Genomic DNA, 17,170 nt, shown 5'->3' with positions numbered 1-17,170 from the left:
TCGCCTCTGCCCCCCGGCAGTGGTTACAGCCATTAAAAATAACTATAAAGAAATAATCAATCTGTTCGCTGGTTTAGGATATCTCATTTGCTTTTGTAGCTTATAAAGAGGCATCAGGAAGCGCTGGTTTAGCTCAGTTGGTAGAGTAGGCACCCCATGTACAGAGCCTACAGTGCTCGACTCCTGGTCTGCTGATCATTTGGTGCATGTCACCCCCCACTCTCTACTCCCCACATTTCCTGTCTCTCTTCCTGTCCTATGCAATAAAAGCAAATGCCAAAAAAAGTAATCTAAAAACATATATATATATAAAGAGGCATCTGTATTCATTCCAGTGACTTTCATAACCAGCTAAAAACTCCTGATAGGAGCTTTAAGTCGTTAAAACAGCCTCCATCTCTTCCAGCTACAGCGGTAAAACACTTGTTTGCATCAGAGTGCATGCATCAGTATATTACAATGACCACTTCCTTAAAGTAGTTTTACTTTGATACATTTTACTGATGATACTAATAAATCGAATATTGGATGCACAACTTTCACTTGTGGTATCGCTTCCTTATTTCAGTAAAGGCCTTTTTTATCCAACATTACGCATTTATAATCAAACGGTTTTCCAAACTGTATCAAAAACCGCAAAAATAAATTCCTAAATAATATTATAGCAAATCAAATTAAACATTTCCATAAAGTTAAATAACCCATCACATACAGACTAGAGATAGACCGATATGGTTTTTTCAGGGCCGATACCGATTATTATTAGTCACGGAGGCCGATAACCGATATTTGAAGCCGATATTCATTTGCAGTAAAAGTGAAAATATTGGCGTCAAAATTTTGAATAATAATAATTATAACTCCAACACTTTACTTTGCTTAAATGCCTTTAAGCATATGCATCAGAGCCAAAATAACCCAGTTTTAAATTGATCTCTTATCGGCCGTCGGATTAAAAAAAAAAAAAAAAAAATGGCTGATGCCAATATGCGTCAAAATGCCGAATATCGGCGCCAATAATCGGCCCGGCCGATAATCGGTCTATCCCTAATACAGACAGATAAGAACTGGCAGCTATTTATACACACCGTGTCAACATGCTGTGCCCCTTTGTTTGATCCTCTTTAAACAAGCACATCCAACCCACCAACATGAGTAACTGTGGACAGGAGACTCCAGAGTTCATCCTGAATGTATCATATTTATAACCCGACAGTTGTTCATAAATAAAGGCATGTCCAAAGAGAGTGTGAAAAACTGATTCCCATGAGCCACATAACTGTGAGGAGTTTACTTTGAGCTGTTTTTACATGCCACACACTGGTGACAGAAGCCTGCACTGAAGTGTGGACCAGCTGAGACTTACAGGTAGAAAGCAGCTTGTCGGGAGCACATTCAATATTGACCCAAGGTTTAATTCATCATATAGTCTTTTTTTTCCTGACAGGTCAACAAGAGTCTCAAGAAAAGGAGCGAGAAAACTTCATGTTCCCCTGAGTGACCTCCAGAGCAAACTGTAAAAAGACGAATCAGCACTTTAAAGCACCAAAGAACACTTCAAGTAGCAGAACAGATCATGTTTACTGGAGGAAAAATCTTTACAAATCCAAACTTCTCTTCAGTTCATCAATCATGCCAAAAATTAACGAGGAGAATCTTTCTTCAAAATTTAATAAGACGACTGATCCAAACCCATCAGGGTATGCAATCCCATCCAGATGTGTGCTGCTACACTATCCTGCAGCTTATTTTTACAGAGCTCTCATTCATATCACGGGTTCACAGTGAATCCCCAGAGCTGGGAGAGATGTGTGAGGGATTCTCAAAGAGGTGAGAGAATTTTCCACAACCGAAAACCATGTGCAAAAACAAGCCGAGGGGAGCCGAGGAAAAACAAAAGTGACGGACAAAAAGGAAAAGTTTGACTTGTGTAATGAGTCAAAGTTTCAGGGACTTATCTGCTGATGACACGGTGAGCTTAATCCCAATCAATGGGATTTGGAGACAACAAGCGTCACTGCCGTCCTTCACGACAACACAGGAGCTCTGGCCCTGCTCTATTAAGGAACAACAGGCAGGAGAAATCCCTCTTTCCCGGCATATAAAAGCCTTTTTGATGCTGTAATCACAGCTCGATCAAACAGCCTGCCACCTTCACCAGTCAGCCCACTGTGTCTGCTCTGAATAAATAATGCTTTTGTTCTCTTTGAAGGCGAATGCTAGCTGAAAGGATAAGTCGTGTTTGAACAGCCAGAGAACAAAATCTCACTTTGACATTCAACTCCCAGTTTAACCTTCAACTTTAAGCTTAAATATTGACCAAGGTGTTCTTAATCAATGGGCCATGAAGGGACATCTTTACTACAGAATTTCAGGTAAATATGGGATTTTTTTGGACTAGGTTTCACCATCTTTGGTCAGTTTATTTTCAGTCTTTAAAGAGGGGGTATTATGCTGTTTCACATTTTAAGACATATATATAATTTTACAATGTTGGATGTCCAGACTAAACGTGGGTGAAGTTTTAAATCTGTAGGTAAAAGTATGTTGGAGTAACCCCCAGGCTTCTCAGCTCAGTCTGCAGGCTGCTGTGAACGCCAGGTTTCACATAGTTTTTTCTACAAAGTGCAGCCTCAGCAGGCTTCAGAGAGCTGGCCAATCAGAAGAAAGCGAGCCGGTAGGGGCGGGGTTTCTTAAAGAGACAGGGCTGACTGAGTCGTTTCAGGCAGAGGCTGTATGAGAGTTTTTTAACTGTGAACTATGCTAAGCTACTCCACATAGTGAAATATGAAGCTTTAAATTAGCATAATACCCCCCATTCAAGACTAAATACATGAGTGCAGGTGTACTTCTAGAAAATCTTGCATTAGCAATCCATAAGATCAATAAAAGTAGTATATTTATATGTTTACTTTTAGGAATTAGCAGGCTAGAAAGCGTGTGGAAAAAAAGCAAATACTGATATTTGAAATGTGAAAACCTATAGTTAACAGTGATTGTACGCTAGGAGTAAGAACTCTTAATAAGCACATATACTGAAAATGAGAAAAAAGGTACAATAGAAATGTAACTGTAATATGTTTTAACTATTTGCTAATCTTAAAATGAGTGCCAACTTTATTAAGTTTTCAAGAAATGCTAGTAAACAGGCTATGCTAGCAGCTCTGTAAGACTGAACTTAGCAAAGCAACGGTTTGAGCTAAAGCTAATGTTAGCATGCTAACTTATTTACAATGTTTACCATCTTAGTTAAGAGTTAGCATACTTACATTTGCTTTACATTTAAAGCTAAAGCTGATTAAAGGCGTTAGTTTAACAGGTGTTTGGATGTAAGTTTGAGAAACTGACATTTTGACCCGGTGATGGTGCTAAAAGAGCTAAAAGAAAGTGAAAGGATTCACTGAAGTTGTTAGATGTGCCTGAGGAAGACATGAATATCTGTACCAAAGTTCATGGAAATCCTGCCAATAGTTGTAAGGATATTTTCGTCTGTGACTGAAGCTGTTTATCACATGACCCAAACTAGGCAGCAGGAATATCAGCGGACAACAACAACAGAAAAGACAAACACATACTGAATTTTCTTTGGCTGAAAGTCATTAAAATGTAGAAATGCATGAGAGTAAAATAAAATAAAAATTATGAAGCAACATATTTCATAAAGTTTAAGAAAGTCGTGTGCATGTGCAGCGGCGGAGTTATATAACGAGGCGGACACTCAACAGCATGTGGAGGCTGCAGAGCAGATTATCTGTGTCGTGAGCGAGGCTCAAATCCCACACAGTCAGCACTTGGAGGGGAAAGGGGGAGATACTGTAGGCTGCGGATGTTGCAGCGAACACGTCGTACCGTGTGGCTGTTGAGTCACTGCATTCCTACGTATCTTTACACGAGTCTGCAAGGAGATCTGAAAGCAACGTTGTGCTCTGAGTTTGTGATTATTCTCTGGGAGTTGTAACCCAGTTTCCTCTAATGGTTGATGTTGTAATATGAAGGCACTGTGTTACACACGCCTCCTATTTCATCATAAAGTAAGAGACATATTTGCACTGTTTAAACTCAGTGTATACGCCATGTAATCGAGACATCCTCCAATAAGTCTGCACAATATGTCTTAGTTTCTGCTTCCTGTCTGGTGAAACCTTTTGATTATATTTGTATCGGTAATTGTGCTTTGAACAGTCAACAGCTTTATCACTCATACTGTGCAAACAAGGTTTCAGTAGCCAGGCATAAAGATAGCCCAAGATACTGATAAAGTCTGAGTGTGTCGAGCGAGGGCGATTCTGAGGAAGTCTGCAGGGTTAGACATGTCATAAAACATGATAGGTGGGAGGTGGTGTGAACAGTTCTGAACTAATCCTTCTCTCTGAGGCGTGATGGCTCACTTCCGGACAGCAACTGTCTCATCAAAGTGTCACTGATATGGGTTGCGCTTAAATCTCAAAGTTCACTATTGCAGTATAAAGTGATGACGGTCGATTTGGGTTCACGCTGGAGCTGCCGGGTCAAACTGCTGAAAGGGGTCGAGAAAAAGCTAACAGGGTCACGAGAAGATTAACTTACCAAGAAAGATTTTTTAGCTGTTGGAGTTTTACTGTTTCAGGCATCAAAAAAATCATACACTTTATAATTAAAATCTCTTTGGTTAAAATGCCTAAGCTCAAAATTCAGGAAAATACTCCTCTTCATATTCTTGCTGACAGATGGGTGAGAACATTGCTCTGACGTTAAGCTAATATGAAACCATAGCGAGCAGCCTACTAGCTTACAAGTGGAAACAACCATCCTCTAACACCTGTTTCCCCCTCTTTCCAGTCTGTATGCTAGGCTAAGCTAACAGCCTCCTAGCTCCATTTTCATATTTACTGCACTGTTTTACAATTTAATTGTTAACTAGAAAGTAAATTCATGAAGGTGTAAAACTATTCCTTAATGATAATAAGTCTAATAAAACCAGTGGTGTTCTCAGGTGGAGCAGTGTGTCTGCAATGCCCCGCCGCCCTGTTCTTGCATGCTGCGGCTGGTGTAATATGTCATACTGCAGCAGACACGAGAGAGGTGACTGTCTGTAACTAGTGACACATTAGGTTGACATTAGGTAGTAATTATTACCCTGGTTTGCTAATGCCTGAGAAAAGTCAATGAGCTGTTGACAAAGTAAAAACGCATCTGAAAAGCACAAGCGCCTGACTGAACATTAACCAGCTGCGGAGTTCGTGGTGAGGTTAAATTTACCTAAAACAACCAAAGTGAGGTCACACACAGACTTAAAAAAAATCTGTATTTGCACTACTAAGGATATAGTGAAATGAGTTTGATAAGAACGAGACTTAAATCACACTCAGAAACAGAGAGAGGACCACGTTTTGGACTCACGTTACCTCAGCTCCTCCATGCTAAACAAACTCACCTGTAATGAGTACAGATAGTCGACGTAATCCATCAAGTTACACGCGGGTGAGCAAGATAGCTGTATTTGCTTTTCCAATGTCAAAAGTAAAAGAAAGCGGCGCCACTACTTTTATGAAAGACAACCCATTTCAGTTAGAAGTCACGTGACGCGGGCAGATTTCCGCGGCAAGACATTACTCTGTTTCACCCCCGAAAAATCCAGAGAAGATTATCTGAACTCTCCCTGACCACACACACACACACACACACACACGCGTACACAAACACACATTGTTAAAGAGGTAATAATTAACCTGGTAAGAGCTGGAGCCAAGAGCACAGCCAATAAGAGCGCAGGCCCCGTCATAGAGCAAACATTTTTATCTGCAGTAAGCTTCTTTGTCACCGGACAACCTGGCTGCTGGCTAGTTTCATTATATCACAGTCACACTGCAGTCTGCAATCTGAACAGGTTTTATGGGAGATATATGTCTGTGTGCTATAAATGGCAATAAAGACATGCTGATTCTGAGCAGGATTTAAGAGAGTCAATCAAAACTTTCATCAAAGCAATGCAACATATTCTGGTGTCTTCAGCAGCTAATACGATCTTTTATCTTGCGTTTTATCTTGTGTATAGACTATGGTTTGTGCGATATCAGACCACAAGCCTTCTTGTAAACCTCACATTGCCCATATAAAGGCCTATATATTGCCCATACGTATGCTGGATCGTAAGGCCCTTTGAACTTATTTGTCTGTATTTTAGTTACTGTGTGGGCGAGTGGGGCAACACGGGAAACTACTGTCAATCCATTTTAAAGTATTCTGTTTTAAGTATAAAGAGCAAGACAAAGGAGTATAGTAACAGACTGTTTATCAAGTCAAGGATCACTGGGCTTTCTTCAGGCACCGAGCAAAGGTTTTAGTTTAAAATGCCGTTATTGAATCAAGGCATCTCTCGTAAAAGAACATCAATATTAAAGAAATGAACACAGACAGGTTTGAGCCCTCATCGGGTCTTCCTCAAGGCGTGGCTAGCCGATCCTTGGCTCGGTGCGAGTGTGCCTGAAGAAAGCCCAGTAGCTTCCCTCCCTCGACACTAAATCAGATTATTGTCTGAAAGTTTACAGAAGCTGTTTATGTTTAAATCCAGTTAAGATTTGATTTTAAACTCTGTCTGCATGAAGCAGATGTGTTTCGAGTGTGTGCAGTCAAACTGGGATTGTTCGTGAAATGACAGGATGAAATAAACATGAACGTAAACAAATGAACATATTATGGTTAATATTGTCTTAAAATATTTGTTTTTATTTTTTGCCTTTGTTTATAGGTCAGCTCAAGAGAGACAGGACATATAGGGAGAAGAGAGTGGGGGATGACATGCAGCAAAGGGCCGAGGGTGAGACTATTGCCTGTGCATGTGAGGCACCTGCTCTACCTGCTGAGCTAAACCAGAGCCCTGTTATAGTTAAAGTTGTAATCTCGAAGATTTAATTTTCAAGCTGACGTTCGCTTTCCTTTTTAGACTGTTTGCTTCATCTGAGCGTCGAGTTTTCTTTGGATTTTCACTTCTTGTTGAAGTTGTATCTGTAGTCATCCATCTTTTCTTTGTTTGTTCAGCCATAGTAGATTACTGTTTACTCGCAACACTTGCAGAGACCGACCACCATTGTGTTACCTCATTGGGTGATAGTGACTTAACAGACATTTATTTACATGAAAATCATAGAGATTATTACTTTAACATTTGTGTGTGTTATGAGAAATGTGTCTTTGAAGTTTTAGTCAGTATTCTCAGACCATGTGAGGTATTTATTTTGAGAACAGACAGGTGGATTGATCAAATAGAGTTGTTGCTTTTGGTATGAATTTGAGTCACGTTGGGTCTTTAATTAGACGTTTTCCGCATTGTAAAAAGGCAGGACAGGGGTGGAGACTACTTTTGTTTCCCTTAATCATCATGACAAAACTGTTTTAGTAACAAAGGACTCATTCTGTGATCCCAAGCAAACAATGCCATTGTGATACTTTAATACTTTTGCAAACTGTCATGTAGGAAAAAGGTGTGCCATTACATCACACTGAAACAGACATGTTTCACCTTTTTATGTGTTAACTCATTTCATTCATGTTGATGATAAAAATAACCTAACATTGCATTTAAGTATCTATTTTACATTTATTTTTAGTTTTTGTCTTATTGTTGTGAGCGTAGGTGTCTGGCTGTGATTTTGTGGTGTGGTTGAGCTACTAAATTACACGATACGTTGTTTTCTTAAATAAATAAATGATCCAAATGCTAAAACAAAATATGAGAGGTAGTTAAAAGCACACTCTGTCTCCAGCACATCTTTCATGTTCCAGTCTTCAAGTTTCCTATATCCACTTCCACCTCTTAAATACTCTGCGGGGGTTAGGTTTCGAACTTGGACAGCACTTATGTTGTTTATGTCCAGTGAGGAGAGTCCACAGAGGTAGATGCAGAGGTGTCAGCATGCTCACACAGTTGTGCAACACTGGAAAAGGAAGCAGCTGACCGCTCACAGACAAAAAAATGCTAAGCTAAGGGAAAGCGAGCGTTTCCTATATTGGTGTTGCACTGAAATACAACTAGGCTCAGTTTCTTTCAAATAAACACCATGAGCACGTCTTAACGACTGTTTGAACAGGAACGTGTGCTGTGTCAGGAATGATCTCTGGAGAGTACGATAAAAAAAAAAGTACATCTCATCAAGTTTGTCAGAAGTGGAGAGAAAATCTTTTTTGCTCCCACTGTGTTCCAGTCACCTACACTTTCAACCCACAGCACAGAGGGCTCTCTTTAATCTGGGCTGTTGAGAGCCATTCGGGGAAATCCAGGGATAGGATCCTTCAATTTTCTGGGATGCAATCGAACATAATAATTCCTGGAATCCACCAACCATCGCGAACCTACAATATCCAGCAATATGAGGTTTTACATGAGGTGGACTTTTCCTTTAAGCTTGTGATATTTCGGCTGCAGCATCTTAATCACCCCGAGATGAACTCGTCGAGAGCCTCTTGAGTCGAGGAATGCTGCTTTCTTTGGCTGCTGACCAGCTGCCCCTGGGCACCATGTTTATCACATCAATCCCACCAGCAGCCGTGCAATTACACTTTTCATTACGTGCCAATATTATTTTAGTGTTCCCAACGCTGGTAAAATGTTGAATTAAAGAAAAAAGAGGAAGGAAACCGTTTCAGTTGTGGAAGGGTTCACATTCTTCAGCGCTCTAATGAAAAGGGAAATTCCCTCTCTGTGCTTTTTAACTATTCTGAACACTTTTATTTTTATAGTAAGAAGCACTCTACCAGGGAATTGGCTCCAAGTTGTGACTAGATTTGTACACACACATAGCTGTGGAGGGAACAGCACTGTCCAAAAGACATAAAGTCTGATGCCAGAGAGGACGGAGGATGCTGATGCAGCAAAAATCCTGCACAGCCAAAATATGAATCAAAGTAGAGGGCGAGTTTGAAAATGACTAGCTACACTCTCGTGCATTAAAAGGCCATGAACTGCGTCAATTTTCTCTCGAATACAATTTAACTTTGTCACCAGGGCAACCAAGCCTTCCTCGTGCGTCGTATCATGTGGCCGAGCTTGATCCGACATGTCTGAGTGCGGTCGTGTGTACTCACGCTGTGAATAACCGATGCCACAGTATCTGTAATCTTGTTTGGAGCGCCGGGGTTGCTCATGGCTCCGCAGTGGATTCGCTGCTGGAGAGAGGTTCTGGAAAGCTGGTTTGGATCGGTGCGGCTTTAGCCCTTCTCTTTCTCACTGGGACTCAGACAGCTTTTGGGCAGCATAACCTGGAGGCAGATAGAGACAGTGGGGTTAGTCTACGTGAAGCTGGAGAGTCATCACATGAGGCAAACGAGGCACTGGGAACTGTAGCTGTGGGAGAGTGATCCCTCAATATGAAGTGGTGTGGTTGTTATTGTTTTGGATTTTTACTCGAGCATATAAGAACGGATAAGCGCTGGTTTTAATGATGCTATACTTTTTAATTAATCTCAAAAAATTGCGACAACAATAAGAGAATAAAGGAGAATAAAAGTTAGCCACCATGCTAGGGGCTGTTTGAGACTGTACTTAGACAGATCATTGCTTTACCATGGTCATACATTCTCACAATGATTATGCTAACATGCTAATGCTAAGCTAATTAGTTGAGCCTATGAGCGCACCAACATTTGCTAATTAGCACGTCACAGAAAGTGCAACTACGGCTGATTAGCCTGGGAATGAGACGAATCTGCACGCTCATGTTCTGGCAGATGCTTCTGGTTGCACACAGATGTCCCTCATGCCTGATTCAGGTCAGTCCAATCACAACAGATTATCTTATAAAGGGAAGGTCTTAGTGCCATAAACAACCATGATGGCTGCCGCTGGTTTGAGGACGCTGATTAGACGAACTGGGCGGTAGTTTTAGTTGCGTACAAGTGCTACGTGTTGGTGACTAAATAATGTAAAAAGTGTAAAAAGGGTTTATATTACGATGAGTTACAAGACTTATTTTGTTTCTCCGATTGGGTGTAGGGTCTATTTTGGTCGGTGCGATGTCTACCTTGAAAACCTAATTCATCTTAGATGCCGGGCTAGAGGTGACATTAGTTAAAATTATCGCAATTCATCCTCGAAGAACACGAAAGATGAATTTCTTTACTCTGATGGTTTTTGAGATGTCCCCAAATGGATCAAAAGTGATGTAAAATGGGCCAAACCACGAGCTGGTTGTACAACTTTCTCCACAGCTATGGCGCCAATTTCAAATATTATTGCTTCTATAGATTACAGAGAACACCAGCTTTGACGGACAGCGGCTTATTTCCATTCTTTAACACCCAACAAACACAGTGAAACCTTGACCTCAATTGCGCTGACTATTTGCGCAAATCCAATTTGCTGACGTGCCAATCCATCAAAACAGAAAACACAGCATGTTTCACTTTCAAACTATCTGTCTGATGTGGTCTGACTCAGTGATAAAGGATTTCCTGGAAGCACCTCGAGTTCCTCTCCGCCCCAGCCGCACTTAAAAACACAAAATAGAGACTCTGTATCTTTTCCTTTCTTTGCTTCTTGATTTCAGGCCGTGCATCACACTGCCATTCAATGTCATTAACCATTAGAGGCTGATAAGAGCCTGATAACATAGTGCTACTGTGTAGAGGACCCTTTGATAAGCGGCGGCACGAGCCACGGCGAATCACCTCCCACTCTATCACTCGTCAGTCTGCATTGTACAACAAACTATTTATCTTTGTCAGCAGCATGAAATGTTCTGTAAAAGGAGACGTCATACCGCCGCATACTGGAAACTGCATGTGCCGATATACATCTGATATACGCCCCTTTAATATCAGCCAACTGATATATCGCTCCAGCTATAGTAAAACGGGCTAAAAATGCTAAACATGATATATTTAAATTAATAAAGTTGTAGTAGTTACAGTTGTTAAGTATCCATGGCAACCATGGTCCTGTAGCTTGAACCAAAATTGTCTCCCTGGCTGACTTGTTAACAGACAGCCGTTTCCCTCCAGTCTTTAAGCAGTCGTCCGTTCTCTTCCTGTTGCTTTTCTGTGTCACAGTTTGAAACCAACATCTTCCAAAGCCACCCTGGCTCTCTGACAGCAGCTATCAAAGAAACGATAAGCCTCCCTGATGGCCGAGCACAATCATATCAACGACCTTGTTGACAGCGAGGAAGCTACAGTTTTCCGTGTGTTTCGTTAAAGCGCGATAAAATGACAGCAGCGTTTAGGCGCTGGACAATGTGGACTGGACCGCACAAAGACATCACCTGCCAAGGAGACACTGAGCAGACTACACAGTGTTTTGGCAGTGCTCCATGTTTGCTCTGCCATGTTGGTAATCACTGCGCCAAATCTAAATTACATCCCAGCAGCTGCTCCATTCACAGTAACAGCTTTAACTCGCCTGAGACTTTGCAATCTGTGTGGTAATGGCGATAAAGGAGTCAATTTGAGTCGGCTCGCATGTGTTTGAAGATTACTTTCTCAGTAAACCTAGACCCCCCTGCTGTGGAAGAGGCAGGGCTGGCTACACAGGGATAACGTTACAGAACCCTGGGATCCAGAGAGAAAAGCATGGGAACCAGCTAATCTACCTCAGGGCACGTCTGTAATAATACCGATAACAATAGTGATCAGAGGAAGAAAACAATACCTGCAATTCTTTTATAAAGAGCATGATCCTCGATGAGAGGCTGCAATCACTCAGAGGCATGAATAAATAAAGAAGTGTCTGTCCCTTATGTAACAGCCAAAAGGACAAAAGGGACATGGTTGAATGCTGACAGTGCAAGAGGAAGTGGAGGACAAGCCGCTCTGTATTTCTCCTGGAAGCAGTTCTTCCCTTAAAGCTCGGTGGTTCACAATGTGTTCCTTGGGAAATTTTTTCTGCTCTTCGAAACTTTTCCATGTAGGACTGAGTCACGGGCTTCGGGAAGACTTACTCCTGAGAGGAAGTAAGAATGAAAACAGGAAGAAGGCAACAGCTACAGACCGAGGCCTGTCAGGAGGAGCTGTAAACACTCTGGAGTTCTTCCTTCTGTCCAAAAATGTCAGAACTAAGAAAGAGTTAGTCATCCGCTGCTTGGGCTGGACCTATACTCCAAAGCTAATCTGGGTTAGTTCAAATTGTCTTAACCTCTGCCTTGTGACATTATCAGTTAGTAAGACTTTTTACAGCATGACAGGCCGTCACTGTCATCGTCATGTGACCCTCCTAGAGTGTTAGCATACAATCAGCATCACGTGGAGGTTGCTGCCTTTATCATCTACGGACAGTAAACTTACAAATCCAACTAACAAAAGAGCCTCAGATGTTACAAATTAAATTTTTTATTAGGGAAAAAAAAAGTCAACTCTTTTAAAAGGATGACCTAAAAAAATACGAGGAAAAAGCTCGTCTGTATGTAGGTCAAAATTCATCACAACCTCTATTTGTTTGACTCAACAGCTGATATTGAGTAACCTCCACTGCAACCCAACATTGCAGTCATACACATTCTTATCTAAAGGCGTATTAGGGATTCAGTTTAAGTTTATCTTAATATCATCAAAGTTTTGACATTTCTCTGACATCTTTAGGGGAAGGTGACGGTTGAAGAACGTTGTCATTGTTAACATCTGTGATGTAGACATGGTGGTGAGTCATCTCTTCCACAGATCACAAATACACCTGACAAAGTCTCTTTGGTATGCTGTAAATTTCCAGAAGTTATAAAAATGCTCAGCTCACCATTAAAATGTCTCCTTCAGGGAGCTCCTTTTACTCGGAATATCAAGACACATTTCAGGCCTGCCGTTTTCAGCAGAATGTTAAGCTTAAGATGAGTCATCAGAAATTTCCCTCTGACCATTAAAGAGGGGGTATTATGCTGTTTTACATTTTAAGACATATATATACTGTTACAATGTTGGATGCCCAGACTAAACATGGGTGAAGTTTCAAATCTGTAGGTAAAAGTATGTTGGAGTAATCCCCAGGCTTCCCAGCTCAGTCTGCAGGCTGCTGTGAACGCCAGGTTTCACACTGTTTTTTCTACACGCTCCACTTTGACCAATCAGAAGAAAGTGGGCTTGTAGGGACGAGGTTTCTTAAAGGAGCAATTCGCCCCTGGAGAAAGCCACTGTCAGCCAAAGCTGGTGTTCTCTGTGATCGATAGAAGCAATAGTATTTGAAATTGGCGCCATAGCTGTGGAGAAAGTTGTACAAACAGCTCGTGGTTTCGCCCATTCTACATTCCTACAACACCCAGTGTGCATTGCGCCCCTCCCTCTGAAAGGGGCCTAGCGAGAGACGCTGGAGCCGTACAGAATCCGAAATACAATTAGAATATACCGGTGGATTGTCTAACAAATCTTCAGGTCTGCAGTCTACATTTCAAACCTGACGATTTAGATCGAGGAAGTGCAGTGCAGGTTTTCCAAGGCCAACTGGAGAAGCAGAAAGCATCCTCCACAGGCACACAAATCGGCGAACTGGCCCTTTAAAAGGGACATTGCTGACTGAGTTGTTAAAGGCACAGGCTGTACGAGGGCCTGCACTCAGCACCAGTGTGAGAAAAATGTATATATTTTTTTAAAACTGTAAATTATGCTAAGCTACTCCACAGGTATCACAGAGTGAAATATGAAGCTTGAAATTTGCATAATACCCCCCCTTTAAACTAAAGATGCGTTTTCACTCCAAGTCTAGCTCTGAGGTTCAAAAGTTGCAATTTTCTTTTCAACATCTTCCACCGTCTTCTTGTGTGACCTTTGACCTTCATAATGACATTAAGGGAAAACAGCGAGACAGTCAGACGGCGGGACGGAGGTTATGAGCTGGACTCGAGCTCACGATACAAGCCCACATGTGTCCTAACCTTGTGATTTGCCAGAACATCCCAGCCAAGGTCCGGCTTCAATTGGTAGCTTGGAACGCGAGTGTCGACCGCGATCGGCACGCTCATCTACAAATTCTCCAAAAATCAAAAAGGGGCATAATTAAAGTTGAATAAAATGCACCAACGGCCGATCAAAATTCCTCTCTTAGAATAGAAACTTGATCACAATGTCCAAACCTCAACCGATGCGCAGGCCTGTAATAAAATAAAAGCAGGACAATGACAGGGAGGAAAGGAGGTTTCAAATGTCTAACTGATCTCAGTTTACCAGGAAACAAGACGTAGTGTGATTCAGTTGTTTCTGGTTGGCAGGCGATACATGCTGTAAGAACACTTTTTTTTTTTACCCTTAAACACTGATTGTGACAGCTGCTAAGTGACGTGAAGTAACCGTCTTATCAAGCACAAAAACAAGCTGTAACATTGTGAACGCTGCTTTACAGAACACTTTTATCGCTTGTTGGAGACACATGCAGAAAAATATGCGTGTGATAAACAGGATAGAGTGTGCTTTAAGAAGAGGACAAATACTTCTGTTTTTAGTAACTATGAGTGGTCAGCATTTAGATAGGCATCACTTCCCCAAAAGCATGTCCTTTAAAGGCTCTAATTTAAGACTTATAACCATGGAAAATAATGTTTGTGCTCCTAAAAGTCCAGTGGGAGGAAAGTTTGGGATATTTTCTTCCGTGCAACCTGTGGAGCCGAGCAGGATTTGTTTACAACTGTTGGTCGCAGATCATCATGGTTTAAGCCTGAGTCAGGTCTACTCTGTCCTTGTGTCAGCTGGATGTTTAGAAAGTGTGCACAAACAGTAAGATTTGTATTAAGTTCAATTAGAGTGTCACTTATAAATAGGGACGCTGGTAACCTAATTTGAGGACTCACCCATTGAAACAATGAATTAAATAGACAGTAAAAGACAAGCAGTACAAAAACTCATCAATATAAACCGTAATTGTTCCATACCTTTGAGTGCTTACAGCAGAGAAGCCGCCGCAGACATTGTAGTGCAATTCTGAACTCTGCCGTGGAGAGAGACCCGGGTCTGGTCAGAGTGCAGCACAAAAACAAACAGAGGGAGAAAACAGAGAGAGAGGGAGAGAAAGAGGGAGACAAAAGGAGCAAGAGTTAGAGATGTGGAGCGTGAGCCTTGGCAGAGCGTGTGCGGTCCCGGCCTCTCGAGTCGAGTGCCTCTCTCAGGCCGACATGCACCGACTGATAGCAGCAGCCTTCCTCCTCAGGATTATGTTTCCTCCTCCAAGCCTGCTGACAAGTAGCCATGTGACTCCAGGACCCAGTCAACACTGAGTCAGAGGCTGCTGCTCAGACACACAGATCTATGTGTGTCTGCCTCACACACATAAATGACCTCAAGCTTCAGGTGGAAATTCAACCCCCAACGATCAATATCTGCCTTTAACAGACCATAACAGTGGCTTTGCATGCATTCAGGCCAGTCATTCCCGACCTGTTTGGCTTGTGATGTCTTCGAACAAAGCAAAGTCTATTTACAACCCTGCATCACTTGTTGCACACATCAGCCAGTCGTGACCACTTCAGCTGAAAATTCCTATGGAAGTATGACTACTACGGAAGCCCTAAGTGGACATGCAGCCATACATTTTATTCACAATATAACAAGTTTTAGTCTTTTTCTCGAGATCTGGACTTATTGTTCGCATTATCTCGGGGTAACAAAGCTGTTTTTTCTCGTGATAACGGGATAACTCTCTAGCGATGTAGAAAACAAAACAGGCTGGTCATTGTGATGTTACAGACCACGACGTGCCATGCTGCCATGGCCCACACTAATGAGGTAAGTTAAGCCTGTTTCTGTACTTGTTTTGTGCTTTTGCAGCTCTGATGATAAAACATTATGATCTAATGTTACCGTGGTGCAGCTTAGTTATCTTGCGATAAATAAGTCGAGCTCTCTAGAAAACAATATTACTCGTTGTCACGGGAAAACAGAGTACATAAAATGTATGGATAAATTACTGTATATAGATGAACGACGCGTCTCCGTTTGCTCTCATTGTCCAAAATTGATGCCAAAATAGCCCCAATGATGGGTGCTGCCATCTTGCGATGGTGACGTCATTTGGAGGCAGAGTCTGCGCAGTAGAGATCGGCGGGTGGAGCCGACGAAGCCACTTCCGCCAACCAAAACTCAGAGCTCACACACACGGCGGAGAGGAGAAAAAGTTCATTTCTTTGCAAATTTTATTTGACTTTGTTTTATTTACTTAATAAAACTTTAAAATAAAATTTTTTATTTTCACTGGAAGAAGCTAAAAAAAAAAAATGAATGACCATGTTGTTGTGACATTTGCTGTGGTTGGTTTCAAAACATATTTGGTGTCTTAAACCTCGAGAACACTTTTGTTGGCTCACAGTTTTACAATACTTCATTAAAATGCTATTTTAACACAAAAACAAACGTCACTTAAAAAGTTACAAAAGCATTGCACGGTCCTTTAATGTCACGAGGATTACAAACATGGTGAAATACTCTATCAGTGATACGAAAAGGTTTTTCACAATCTCTTTGGAAATCTGCAGGAGTGACATAAACTCTAAACGGCACGCAGACAATAAAGGAGCAGCTGGTGAACTAAATGCGTGCGGCATTAAAAACAGCCAAGGTCGTCATGAAAGGACAGAAGTCTGCTTTACCACCACATCAAGCAAATGAATGACATCTCTCATTCCAAACATGCAGACTGCAGGACAGAGAGTGAGTCATTATGCGGCGGCTTTCTTTGGAACGTTGGGCAACTTTGCCTCTCGTAAAGGGCAATGCAACTCTGCCAGGAGGCTGCTGGGCAGCTGTAAGGAGGGTAAATAAGTAATCGATATTCTGCTATATGCAAAGTCAACTGTCTGACCTCGCACACAGCATACTTTTGGTGGAAAAATAAACCCATTATGTCTGCAATTATTAACTGCGTTAAGAGATTTCTACACTGCATCTTCATGTGTCCGTCAGGTTTAAAATCTTCACCTGGACCATGTGATTGTGCCGCTTTAGTTTCAGGGTAAATCTCCCTAAAAAAACTGACCCTGGCATGCCGCGGGTTCTTAGTGCGTTTGGCAGTGGAAAGAAAAACATGTCTTGTCATGGAAGAATAAACACTACTACACGATTAATCCCGCCTAAAGTCACAAAAGCCGCCAGATTAAATGTGTTTTGCAGCGAACAAAGAACAATTCTGTGATCTAAACAGGTTGCTTACCCGTTCACTTAATAATCGAGCGCTGCATTCCACATCAGCTTATATGAGCCTTAGGGCTAAAGAAATACCTACACTCAGGAGGAG

At 41.7% G+C, this 17,170-nt stretch overlaps 1 protein-coding gene across 1 annotated transcript in view; it reads right to left on the bottom strand.

Moving 5' to 3' along the window:
- Window positions 1-15,042, bottom strand: part of slc4a2b (solute carrier family 4 member 2b) — a 38,684-nt gene extending 23,642 nt beyond the window's left edge. Inside the window, exons 1-2 of the mRNA XM_069667698.1 lie at window positions 14,817-15,042; window positions 9,061-9,234 (exon numbers count right to left, since the gene is read on the bottom strand). Coding sequence (XP_069523799.1) covers window positions 9,061-9,120 — 60 coding nt within the window. The 5' untranslated portion in view covers window positions 9,121-9,234; window positions 14,817-15,042. The remainder of the gene's footprint in view (window positions 1-9,060; window positions 9,235-14,816) is intronic.
- Window positions 15,043-17,170: the final 2,128 nt, after the last annotated feature.

This window comes from Semicossyphus pulcher, unplaced genomic scaffold (genome assembly GCF_022749685.1).
Source record: "Semicossyphus pulcher isolate SPU_LCO1_2020_fin unplaced genomic scaffold, fSemPul1.0.p SCAF_18, whole genome shotgun sequence".
NCBI classification, from domain to species: domain Eukaryota; kingdom Metazoa; phylum Chordata; class Actinopteri; order Labriformes; family Labridae; genus Semicossyphus; species Semicossyphus pulcher.
The sequence above is the reverse complement of the archived record's forward strand: the minus strand, read 5'-3'. Positions and strand labels throughout refer to the sequence as shown.